Source organism: Lichenostomus cassidix, chromosome 2 (genome assembly GCF_008360975.1).
Source record: "Lichenostomus cassidix isolate B80296 chromosome 2, HeHo_3.0, whole genome shotgun sequence".
Lineage (NCBI taxonomy): Eukaryota > Metazoa > Chordata > Aves > Passeriformes > Meliphagidae > Lichenostomus > Lichenostomus cassidix.
In genome coordinates, this window is record NC_139482.1 from 40,488,867 (window position 1) to 40,502,363 (window position 13,497).

General features: G+C 38.1%; 1 protein-coding gene across 9 annotated transcripts in view; it reads left to right on the forward strand.

Moving 5' to 3' along the window:
- Nucleotides 1-13,497, forward strand: part of RBMS3 (RNA binding motif single stranded interacting protein 3) — a 713,047-nt gene that overhangs the window by 666,695 nt on the left and 32,855 nt on the right. For all 9 annotated transcript variants that reach the window (XM_085051163.1, XM_085051162.1, XM_085051159.1 and 6 more), the window contains one exon: nucleotides 7,827-7,937. In XM_085051163.1, coding sequence (XP_084907289.1) covers nucleotides 7,827-7,937 — 111 coding nt within the window. The remainder of the gene's footprint in view (nucleotides 1-7,826; nucleotides 7,938-13,497) is intronic.

Genomic DNA, 13,497 nt, shown 5'->3' on the forward strand with positions numbered 1-13,497 from the left:
GTATGTCTCCTTGGAACTTCATTCAGTGATGCCACCTCACAATTTTGAAAGCCGAAAATATTTCAGATATTTCCTTTGAGGTCTGGCTGTGTTAAGTTCTTGTAGCATTGTGGAGTTAACACCATGCCCAACCATACCATTTTCTTTATTGAGTAGGGTGTAATTTTTGTTATCTTACCTCTAATAGTACCTTAATACCTAGAGTTGTATTACCAGCCTGCTCTTCTGGTTGGTTTTTGTTGGTTTTGGTTTGGTTTTTCTTTTTTTTTTTTTTTTTTTTTTTTTTTTTTTTTTGTTTTCTTTGTTCATAGCCAGGTCCTCATAATTTCTGATGTCTTCCATTGTCAGTGTTTGTCCTTCTAATGAGTGAATCTTTTCCTGCAGCTCAGCTGTTAGATTACAGCTCCCACAGTGCAAGTCCCTCCAGGTTTTGGGCAGGAAACGAAACACAGCACATCTGTTAGAGATCAGAGCAGCTGCCCTGTCACTGGCCATTGCAGTGTCAAGGCTAGAAGTGCACATGGAGGAAATGTCACAGGCATTTCCTCCCCAAACCCAGTTAAGCACTTTCTGTGCCTGGCAAATGACCTATGCACTAAATCTCACCAGAAAAGCAGAGCAACAGCCCAGTGTGTCAGACACATGGTCATGTCTGCTGTCCTGCCTTTATGGAGCACGTGGATAGGTGGGACTGCCTCACCTTGCATGGAAAACTTGAGACCCAGGGAGAGCCAAGGTCCCACCACATAAACCACATCTTGCATGCTCTCAGGCCACCAACCTTCTCTGCACCTCTACACAAACCTCTGGAGGCAAACCTTCCTGTTAAGCATTTTTCTCATCTTAGGAACATGTTTGCCTGAGTGAAATAAAACAAGTATTTTCAACCAATAACACAGGTTTGTACTCACTGCTCATTAAATGTTGCTCATGAACAAGAAGTTTAAAAACTAGTCACTGTTGCTTTTAATTACCTTTGCCATAATAAATCCTGCACTGAGAGCTGCAAACATTTAAAAAAAAAACTATCCACATACTGAAAAAACTTTGTGGCCTGAGTGAGTGTAATAGAATTGGCAATATAATTTGTCTTCCCATGTGTAATTTTGTATATATATATGTCTGTATATAATCAAACTATTGAATATACAAATATGGCATGCTTTTTGAAAGTTTCATTTGAACCCACTAAGGCAAGCAAGTGAAAATTTAATCTAAAGACTGGTTGGTGCTGGCTTGTGTTTTAATTGTGCTGTTTGATAATATCCATTTATCACCTTGTTAGAACTAGGATGTGCCATTAAGTCAATTTTCACACCTGGTTATAGGCAAGAAGGGAGGGAATACAATATAACTGCTTGAGAGGAAGTATTACTTGGATTTAACTTTAATAGATGAAGCTCTGTTCTGATGTTGATAAAAACTAGTGCACAGGAAAGAGACTCCTGATTCCCATTTACTAGGATGGCACATCAGCTGCTGGGAGACAGTGGAGGAAGGATTTCACTCACATCAGAATATATATGTAAGAATATAAAGAGAATGGAATTGCTTGTTTTGACAAGGATTGAAATCTTTGGATATTTCTTTTGTGAAATCTGATAGTGGGAGGGGCATGAGAAGATTTGATCAGTGGTAATGTCCCAGGCAAATCATCACCTTTGTGTTTCTTCTTTGTCTTCTGGAGATGCTAAACCTTACTTGAGAGTTGTGAGGATGCTTTTGTTAGCAGTGGCTGTTCTTGACAGAGCAAAAGCACTGATACGTGGAGTGGCAACATAAAGCCATCATACAGCCAAATGCACTTATAAGCTGAAGAGTAGGGAAATAAGCAAATGTGATTTTTCATTCCCTTCTAGAATATGTCAGATGAGGGACCAAGAGCTGCCTATGGTCTCTCTGCATTCTCCAGTACTTGCTGGAACTCAAACCCCACTGCAACAGATCATTCCCTAATTGCTGTGGGCTCCTTCCTGATAGCAGGCCCCAGCAAAACTAGTCCTATTTATTCATGCATATAATACCAGTAATTTTATTTTATTCCTGGAGTAAGTTGACGAAGGGTACGAAAACTTCAGATTTTCAGTCTACAGAGAAGCACATGGGCTTGTGATCCAGCCTGCATGTGCAGACAGTAAGGGCAAAGGTATAGCACGGGGCTCACAGTCTGTTTCAGAGTCCCTGCAGGAGCTCAAGTATATTTTCCCTTCATAAATATTCATAAATATTGTCATTTTCTTCAATGGCCTTTCTTTTGAGATCTTATTTTGGGTGGAAAGATTCAAGTCACCATGCAAAAGTCACCTTAGGCACTGAGTGACATGGGAAACTTTTTGTTTGCAGCATAAATGCTATTTAGTTTTGTTAAGTCCTTTTAGATTAGCAGACAGAGGCATGCTATGAAATTTACTGGTTTTTTCGACTCTGGTAGAAGCCAAAACTACTGACATGTGGTACTGCCTGAAATAATGCATTTATTAACTGGTACAATACAGTATCAGGTATTGCTTTATTTGTGAACAAAGTTACTAATATAAACTCTTCCTATTGCATCAACTGTGTTTTCCTTATATCTTGATGTTTCCATTTCTATATCTCTTTAATCTGCATTAATACGTGACTGCTTATACCTCTATATTATCAAAAGCTGTATTTCAAACTGGGAGACTGGAAACACAAGGCAGGAAGGACAATGGGAAAGAAACCATCAAACAAAAACCTTGGCTCTTGTTGTGAGAAAGGTGATGCATACACAAGGGTCACTTTTGTTCTTTATTTACCACACACTGTTTTTGGATTCTTAATCCTTTAAAACCGGTTACTTCTGGGCAGTAACTCTCTTGGACCTGTGACATATACTTTCAGCTGAAGAAAGAAGTTCACAAACACACAGCAAAAATATAAGAAAGGGAAAGCAAATATGTCTGTTTCTCCAAGGAAATTCAACTAAGTTATGAAGGTGATGTCAGATAAGAATTTGAATTTATGCCCAAGATCCAAAATATTACCATATGAACTTGTGGTTTAGTACTCAGTACAGAAGCAAGGCTCAAAGTTGATGAAGGTCTGTATCAGGGTTTGCCTATTCCAAAGTTAAAGCTGCTTTAATTTAGTGGAGTGTTTGGGCTTCTTGCTTGCTTTACTGCATTTTTAGCAAGCTTTAAAATTCAGCAATGTAATGAAATGAAACTAAATCCTTGGATTTTAAGAACATAAATTATTAGCTGATCTTGCTGATCTTCTTCACCATGCTCAAATCATGATTTAATCTCTGATGAGCTGGCAAATGCCACAGCAATTGCTATCTTTTCATTGAGAAAGGGAAAATAGGTTTTCCTTTAGTTTGGGATATCAACGAGTATTCCCAGCAGAGTTGATGACAGAGGACAGAGAGGATTTCAAAGCTACCTTTAATCTGTCTGCAATAGTCACAGAAGTTTGGCCACTTACCAACCAGTTTGGAGTAGTTCAGTAATCTCACAGTTCCAACAAGGGGACCCCATTTTTATTGCTGCCTGTAAGAGGCAACCCAAGGAGTTTGGACAAGACAGACTAGACAGAACAGTAAATCAATTGAAATATAGCCATCATTTGTTCAGTATGCAGAAAGAGTATATTTATCTGCAAAAAAGTATGCATGGTTTTTTTTTTTTTTCCCGTTAATTCTTGATAGGTGTGTGTGTCTGATAAGTTTAAGGAAAGTCAGTCTTTCACTCAGTTTAATAAAACCTCAAGAAACAACATGTTCTCGATAACGTAAAGACATACACTTGGTAGTAGGGTAATGAATTTTCAGATGGAATGACCTTGTGCTTATATGTCTGCACAACACGTCCGTAAACAAATCTGAAAAGTAAGTTTTCTGCTGTAATGTTTATTGGCTTTACATTGGCCAGTATTTACGAAGGAGAATTTGTAAGTGTGGTTAACTTGTTAAAACTCCTTAAATAAAGTAAACTGTGAAATAAACAGATGCTTACTGTAAGCTTTAAACACTATTTATTCAGCTGGTATTTTCCCCTTAAGTCCAATATCAGTATTAGAACTCTGGAATAAAATAGAAGCCTTTAATACAGTTCATTATTGTAGAAATCTGTGACTGAATAATCCATCCTCCCACTGCCCCCTAAGTGCATCGCTCAACTAGTGAACTCTCTGTTCCTAAAGCCTCCTAATACACTTTTTATTTCTGATGTCCTTTTCCCACCCTTCAACACACAAAAGGTGGCATGTGTCTTTGCACCAACATAGTATCATTTTTACTTACCATTGCCCTCTTAATTTCTTTTAAATCCACTACAGCATCGACACGATTGTATGACAAATCATGTGCTGAGAATATCTTGCCAAATTTAAAAGTCATTATAGTAACCAGTTTCTTGTGGGAATTACAAAAAAAAGAAGAAAAGAAGTAATCATACTGAGGCAACAGGAGAGATCTAAATAATTGACAGGCGTACTACTTGTTTTGGCAAAGACAGTGGCAAAAACTTTATCATAATTTCTTCTGCTCAACAAAGCTGAGCCTTCAGTAATACTTTGCAGTGCTGTCTTTCTATATATTTACAAACTCAGTAAAAGCAGACATCCAAACAGATGAAGATGAAACAATATGTTTGCTATAACCTTTGCCATTGGCCAACTGGGTGTTTATCAGCAACTACGTATTATAGGCTGGAAAGAATCAAATTACTTTTAATCTGATGGCAACATCTGATGCAAGACATTGTTGTCTTCTACAGCTAAATAAATTGAGTATGAATGGACTTGACAGCATGTATTATGAGACGCATTATGGTCTGGAGACTGGGTGTCGCCCTAACAACCAGACGATATTTCCTTAATTAAGTATAATTTCTTTCCTACGTGATCACAAGAAGATTCTGAACTGGTGAATTAATGATCTGGGAAATGCATGTAATTCTCTGCTCTAGGTAACTGTCAGCTTAAAACATGTTAAGCTGTCTTAGGAAAGATGCAAATACTTGATTTGTTTTCCCAGCTTCTTTTTCTAGCGTATGAAATGGTGTATATTTGGGGACAGGACTATATATATATATTCAATTTGAAAATAATATGTCTGCTATCTCTGAGCAATTTTTTTGTCCTTGATGTATTTTGTCTCCAGTCCGCATTTTTTTTAAATAATTTGTTTGCAATACCTGTCTTGCTTACTTATTTGCTGAAAGACATTTGCTCTCAGATTTTTCCACTTTATGTCTGGCACTTGCATTTGTTGCACTAAATCATAAGACTACCTTCACCACTGCCCCTTCCTTATTTCCAGGTTCTTGAATTTATACCCAGGAATAGTTATCAGTCTGTCACATAAGCAATCACAGCAAGTTGTTCCAACCATACTTTCACAACAAGCATCTTGGCACAGGATTGCATCCAGAGGGTTTGTGAATTTCTCCAGTGAGGGAGACTCCACACCCTCTCTGGGCAATCTGTTCCAGTGCACAGTCACCAGCACAGTAAAGATGTTCTTCCTTATGTTCAGGTGGAGCTTCCTGTGCATCATCTTCTGCCCGTTGCCACTTGTCCTATTGTTTGGCACCACTGAGAAGAGCCTGCTTCCATGCTCTTGACATCTTCTCTTCAGATGCTTATATTGATGCCCTCTGATCATCTTCATGGCCCTTTTCTGGACCCTCTCAAACAGGTCCACATTCTCTTTATCCTGGGGCCCACAGAGCTGGATGCATCTGTCCAAGTGGGATCTCACCATTATGGAGAAGATGGGGAGAATCACCTTCCCTGACATCGCAAGTGGGAGCTCAACTTGTCTGTCAACTTGTCTGCTCTGAGGCAATTCTCCATATTTTAGCCAAAGGAGACAGCCACTTGTAGAAGAAACTGAGAACTGTTTATCAATTGAAAAATTTAGTTTGAGCACATATGGTTTGATACAGCAAAAGTGCTGATCATTCTGAGCATAGAGCTTACAATTTCTTATCATAACCAAAAAGTGCAGGTGAAGTCCAAACCCTAAGACCTCATCAGGCTGCCTGGTATCCCATGGCACTGATGTCAAGCACAAAGCAAGAACATTATTTTCCTTATGCTTGGTTCTTCTTCGTACTCTTGCACTGAATGTGCTATGCAGGGACTGGTAGATGGGCTGAATGGGTGTATGCCCCACAGATTTGCTTTTAGACTCTTTCACCCAAAGGGAAGACTTAGTTAATCTGTGTAAATCAGTGCAAATTAATGTAGCCAAGAAGGTGGCAAAAGTGGCAAGTGTTGCAGGTTTGATACATGCAATCTGATCAGCTTGTTTTCTAAGCATTTATTCGGAATCATGACAGATACTCCATGGAGGCTAGCTTCTGTAATTTGTCAGATTTCTCTAGGGACTCTTCTCAATGCCAGAAGTGTAATGCACTCTGTGACATAAAACAAGTGTGTATGTATTTCATATGCTGAAGGTATTACAAAAAGGACTAACCAAAATGAGCCTACCTCCTTCTTAGCGCTGCATGCAAGGAATGTGGTTACAGGGCCTGCTGACTCTATACTTCTCAGATAGGATGTGCATAGAGAAAAAATATTGCTGGAAGGTGAGGAAAAATTGAATTGGTATTTCCCCAGAATTTCGTATTTTTATTTATTTTTATTTGCAACTGAAAATTTGAAATCCTTAGTTTCCAATCTGATCCTTGGTAAAAATAGCTCTATGTAAATGTGAGACAGACACTTAAGAACAGGTGTGCTGTGGGCTTTGAAACAAGTTTGTTTTACAAGTTGGTTAAACAGGTTTGTGTGTGGGTGGATTTTTTCAGTATTCTCCAAGGGAAAAAAGTCAATTTTTTTGAGCAAGTATACTCATCTACATTTTTCACACTTTGTAGCAGATGTAATGTCTTTGTGCAAGTTTGTGATGTGTGCACGCAAACATGCATACAAAGTAAAGTTATTATTTCATATGAAAAACTAGCTGGAAATACTTCCTTATTTCACTATCTGTAAGAAAAAGAGCGGACCAATCTTTCTGACTGACTTTCTCTAACCAACACAGGAAATAGCATTTTACAGATTAGAAATGAAGAGAATCAACACTTCACTAAGGCATGATGTTGCCAACATGGGTCCTTGGGGAGTGGGAGACCAAAAACCAAGGAATATGAATGACAAAAAAGCTCTCTCTCCAAAGCTCCTCTGGCATGTCTTTTGTTTCATTTTTTGGTCAAAGTCTCATTCTTGCTTTAGTCATATGCTCTTTGTTATTAATGTTTTTGTTTTTCATGCAGAGAAGAAAAATGCTTTTAAACATGGTGTATGTGTTTCAAATGGGTGTCACTACCAAACTCACTGTCAGTAGCTAGTCTTACTTAATTGGCTATAAAATGTCGTGAGTAAGGGTTCTTAACTGAGACTGGAGAAATCCAAGATAATTACCAGAATAGGTTGAAGATCTCTGAGACTGAAGGTTTTAGAAGTCAGAGAAAATTGGGGACATATGTGTTCTGTCTGTAAGATTGTTCTATATAGGTTATGGAAAAATGGAAATGACAGGCATTTTGCAATGTACAGTAGCATTCATCATAGAAAGAACATATGCATTTGTTTGTCAGGAGCAATGAAGTAAAAAATTATGCTTAATTGGAGATGACATAAAATGGCCTCATTAGCAGTACAAATAATATATGTGTGTAGCTTGGTTGTCAACAGGAACAAAACATATTTCTTCTGACAGATATATTAGTCTCTTTTAAGATTCATGTCAAGTTTTCAGTCAGGTTCACTCATTTAGAGAGTGTTTTTTTGTTTTTTTTTTTTAAATATAAGAGAGAGGTTGAACTGTAAATAATGTGTGTTTCTAGGGTGCTGTGATAACACCAACAATGGACCACACTATGTCAATGCAGCCAGCAAGCATGATGGGCCCTCTGACCCAACAGATGAACCACCTTTCCTTGGGCACAACAGGAACGGTAAGATCACTGTTTGTTTCTCTATTGCAAGGCATCTATTGCTGACTGAGTTTCTTAAGGTAATTTGTTACTTTTTTCAGTGCTTTTCAGTGCTTCACCATCATACAGTCAGCATTAGTTATTACAGAAAAGAAAAGACAAACTAGTATGAGTAGTAAAATGGTAGGTCAACTAAACCTGCTCTGTACTTAAGAGGAATTATCTGTACTAATTCTCATGTAATTATGGAAGTACTGCTCTATCAAATTGTTTTTTAATAGGAAATTGTTTATCAGTCTAGAAAGTTTCATGCCACTGGGAAAGGGCAGTTCTGGCTTTGTGATAGGATCCACTACTCACTTTGAAACCTTAGCAGCCAGCCATATGTATTTTGTTCCAGGCTTAGAAATGTGATTTTTGGTCAAGGCCAGCTGTGTTTCCAGTATATCATGTTTAAACATTCATATTTCAACAATTCTTTTCTTTTTAAGCTGTGTGGGCCATACTCAGTTAACTCCCCCAGAGTCAGAGAAAGGCAAAAACCCCTCTTAATTAAAATCATTTAAGCTCTCTGAAAAGTTCCCAAAATACAGCAACTGCAGTCAGTACATGGTGGTTCGATATGTGAATGTGTGCACACTGCATGTAATGTAAATATTTGTAAAAGTACAGGCATACATATTGCACTTCTGTATCTTTAGCACACATGCTTGTTATGTAATAATTACATGAAACATGTAATTATATATCATGCTCTGTTATCACTTATCCTTCGTTTCACCACTGTTCTACTTGATACTAATCTACAGGAACAGTTTTCCAACTTTTTTTTTAATTGAATAAAGTACTGGATAAAGTTACATCTGTACAAAGTTATTTGACCCACTGTATTGGGTCTCTCCCTGATCCTCTTCTCTTCACCTCCTTTTATCTTTGTCTGTAGAATTTAATTCTAACTCCAGTGTCTCTTCCCACTTCTTTAAAAAAATCTTTGTTAAGATCTAAGACTTCTGTATTTTTTTTTACAAAACTTAAATATGATTGTTTATTGTTTGTTCCTGATATTTTAAATGTTGCATTCAGCAATCAAAAGAAGTGGGAATTACATCCCAAAGGTAATCTCAGAATTTTTCTCCTCATGAAATTGAAGGAAATACTTGGACTAGTGAGAATTTCTGCATGTGTAATTACCGTGATTCAAAAGCTTGATTAAAAGTTAAGGCAAGGAAATGGAAAATGAATTCTGGTTGTGCTGTTGGGCAGTTCCTATGAATTTTTTCCTCTGCCTGTCATTTTCAATTCTATAACTCTTAACAGATATTGTCTTCTGTGCTCATTGTCTCGCAATCTTAATGCAAACTAGAAAATTCCCAGCTAATGTTCTCTTCTGACTTGAGAGCCCTCGTACAGGGCTTACAGTAACAAATCCATCTGGGGAGTCAGGAGAAGGACTCTGAGAGGCAGTGGGTCATCTAGTAGGCACCAATGAGATCCTGAACTCATGTTATTGCAAACAAAAGGAAATCTTTCTTTTCCTAGCTCTTTACACAGTTTTATCTTTCAAGATCACAGCATTCCATGTGATAATTTCTTGAAATATGTTCAGAGGTATACCATACAGGTTTATGATTGCTATCTGTAAAACTCCTAAGTCATTTGTAGGAAACTTAAAGAGCAAGAAAGAATAAATGATAGATGAGGGCTACAATATCCATAGGCTTTTCAAATGTCTCAAATGACACCCTGTTTTATCATATACAGGATTTCTCTTTGATTAAAAACAGCATCAGCACCATATTCAGTTAAAGTACTCATGCAAGCAGGATAATCATGGATGTCAGTGAGAATTCTTCCTGTTGGGAATTCCTCTCATCAGAAATCAGGATTTGGCCTGCCAGTCGCAGTTTTGTTGGATGTATCTCTCCAGATGTGAAATTCATTCCTCAGCATGTATTCTGTTACAGAAAAAAAACGAGGGGAACACAACCGATTTAGAGATATGATTTATTTAGAGCTGTATTTACTTCATTTATTTGTAATTCTGACTTTTGGTCCAGAGAGAGGAGCATTGAGAGCAAAAAGCATGAAGAATTGTGCCAAGTCCAAGCCATGCTACTGTGAGTACCTCAGCAGGACTAGGTTTTATGGCAGATAAAAGACATAAATGATACATTTATGTTATGAATATATTTTTCAATTTTATCCGTGAAACTGTGCAACCGAGTGCCATAAAGAGCCACCGGCTACCTTTCAAGAAGCCAGCCAGGTTTTTTTAGGCAAACAAGGCAAAAAGTCACAAATAATTCTGCTCACTGTTGGCAGTAACTCTGTCCCAATTTAATTTAAAAGCTTGCAGTATGCAAAGCAGTTTTTATTGGAAGGCTTTCATATGTTCACTTCCTTAGACAAAGCATTTTGCTAATTAATATAACATATTTTTCAGCTGAAACAGACCCCTGTGGTCACTTAAGTGAGAGTTGACTTCAAAACCTCTTCCACACTTCCCTGATTCAGGATGAACACTGGGTTTCTAAAACATTGCTTCAACAGAAAATCTGTTCTCTAGTGAGTGAGCTAGCAAAATGGCATAAGGGCCTGTGCAGCTTCATATCTTGTGGGAATTACTCTGCCCTTGGATGCTCCTTGAAAGATTAAAATACTCTGTCCAGGCTGGAGCCATTCCATCTCCCTTCACAGAGCAGCACTCTTTGGCCCTTTGTTGAGGCAAGTGACCTGAGTAACAGCAGCCTCTGCCATTTCCTGCCTTGACTCCAAGAACTGGATTTGAGTTTTGATCTCTGAGCCCTGAAGAACACATTAAAACCTTTGAGAATCCAGGGGGCAGCTGCCTCCATCCACTTGATTATTTGGTCACTAGCCCAGGGCAGGCTTAATGCTGGCAGGGCTGTTCACTTTCACCTGGGAGCATCCAATTCAGCAGCCAAAACAAAGTAGTTTTACTACAGACTCACTCATAGTCAGCTGCACTTCCCTTGTGCTAGGTAAAGCCTTCCCCTCAAAACACAAATAATTTTGTTTAGGAAACCATATGCCATGAATAGGGACAAGAAGTTTTCTTTCTATCAAAACTCCCAAAGAATGCGCATTTAATTTAATTTTATTATATTTTCAACTTTCTTATTTCTTACCTGTCATTGAATTTTGTGCATAAAATTAGACATCTCTGCTGTATGAAGCACTCCCTAATCAGAATGTACTAAGGCTATCAAGATGCCAGGCCAAGTGAAAAGCTGAAAATCCATCTTTGCTTAATTCCAATGCCAAAGGATGGTATAGGGCACTGGAGGGAGAGAGGAGGTAAAGGCCTGCCATTTATGGCAACTCGACCCTACATTCCTGTGTTGTGAGAGAAATTGATACAGCATTTGCATGTCCCAGTTACTCTGCTTTGTGCTTCATCCACCAAGAACATATTTTTTTCTTGCCTTTATGAAAATGAAATTGATTTCTGCCAGTGAAAATACAGTTTTTGTTGCTGATGAATTGAGAGGCACGTGTGCTGCTCTGATCACTTCCCCAGTCTGCCTGAAATCTGGAGTTAAGCAGACAATCTGCCAGAGGGGTGATTTCTGCCATATTTATATGTATTTTTCATACATACCTCTTCACTCAAAAAGAGCAAAAAGCATTTACATGGGTGTACTAGCTATGGGCAAATACATAAAGAAAATCTAAGCTTAAATTATGTCAAGATTACAGCAAGAAAGCAATAGCTCTGAATATTTTGATTAAGGCTGACAACCCAGTCTCAGCTCCTACAATTGTATTAAAATGAAATTTTGTTGCCAGAAGGCATAACGTGAAGATAGACAACTGGTTTAAAGCTTGATTTTGTTTTACTAGTTTATTATTATTTATTATAGTAAGTCTTGTTTTTCCTATGTATTATTCATCTACAATTAGGTCTGCTCTTAAAAAAGGTACTGTAGAGGGAGAATAGTGTGTGAGTCTGTAAGGGTAGCACTGAAAGAGCAGCATTAGTACGTGTTTAATAATGTATGGAGGCTGGAATTGTTCCATTATCAGCCTGTCATTCAAAATGTTTCCGATACAGCCATTGATCTGACATCTCTTTTGTGGTCTAATAACGTGATTGATGCTTGAGTGTATACAATACAAAAACCTTTAGAAATGTAAAAACTGAGCATTTTGATCACTGCTTTCAGTCATTGTTTCTTGGCACTTCCATGTTTGGCCATCAGCAGCAATAATCTACATCTTTGGTGGGAAGATTTGGTTTATCCTTTCTCCTCTGCTTATCATTCCTGAAGGAAGTTGTCTGTTCTGCACTTTCTTGCTTGGGGTTCCCCTCCCCTCCCTGCTGTTAGCATCCATTTCAGATACCGCTTGGGTTCCAGTTTCGTTCAATAGTTTGAGGCAGCCTTTGTTAGTCCTCATCGGCTGAGGGGTAACTCCAGCTTTTTCCCTCTCTCTTGGAACTGCCTTGCTGTAGCCTTGTTTTATCTTAAACTTTTGAGGCCAGCACCAATGGGAGAGTGAGTGAAGCCAGGTTTTTTACTAAAATTGGTAGTTCAACTGGGCTGCTTAATTGTGCTTCACACTTGCAGACAGTTCACTCCCCTTACAGTTTCTAATTTAGAAACATGATAGGCAACTTACAAAATAAACCTTCCATTTCACTTTTTAAACAACAAAACAAAAAGAAAATTGTTTAATTGTTCCAGGCACTCTGTATTAAAAATGCAGTCATGTGAAAGAATTGCACTGACATAATGTGGGATCCTGTTGTAACTGCAAACTACCCTAACTCAGCTTTCCTGGTTTGTAGTATCACCGAAATTTCTCAGTGGAATAGCAGGCTTGTTATGCAGGTACATCAGTCTTATCTTTCACTTTGTTAGTTCTTTTTGTTTCCAGCAAGGCTTGATGATATCTCCAGAACCCTTCAATGGAACAACAAGCTTGTTATAGGTTTTTTTATCTTTTATTTCCTTTGGATACTCCATGGTCACCGGTGGTTTAAAATGTCACCTGAAGGCCTCAGCAGAATAACTGCTTTGTTAGATAGGGTTGTTTTTTTTCCTGTTTAATCTTCCATTCTATTTGCAGATACCACAGCTACATGGAGCTGAAACATCATCGCATTCCCCTCATGTTCGAATTCTTGTTCAAAAAGTACTCTCTGTTATTCTAATTGTATGTCACAAGGCCCTTGGAGAGCTACAAGAGCAAAGTTTCTTTGCAGTCTTGTGCCTTTCACGTTATCAGGTGTTAATCTTAGAGCTCTTTTATTTTATTTATTGACTGACAGTTTCAGTTACTGTTTGTGTGGAAAATATAGGACTGAACCCATTGCAAATGAAATAGCCTAATTCAGGTTGGAACTAAGGTCTTCCTTATCTATTTACTCTGCCAAAGTCCAGGGCAAATGCAAGTTATTATCAACATGGAGCTGACTGGGGCAGGAGATCCATTTAAGCAGAAATTATTCTGGTTGGAAAGGAGAAGATCAGCATAAATTCTTGCAAGATTTATAAAAAACAAGTAACTCCTCCTTGCACCTTCCTTTCCAAAGAGTCTCCTGAAAGGCAGTTCCAAT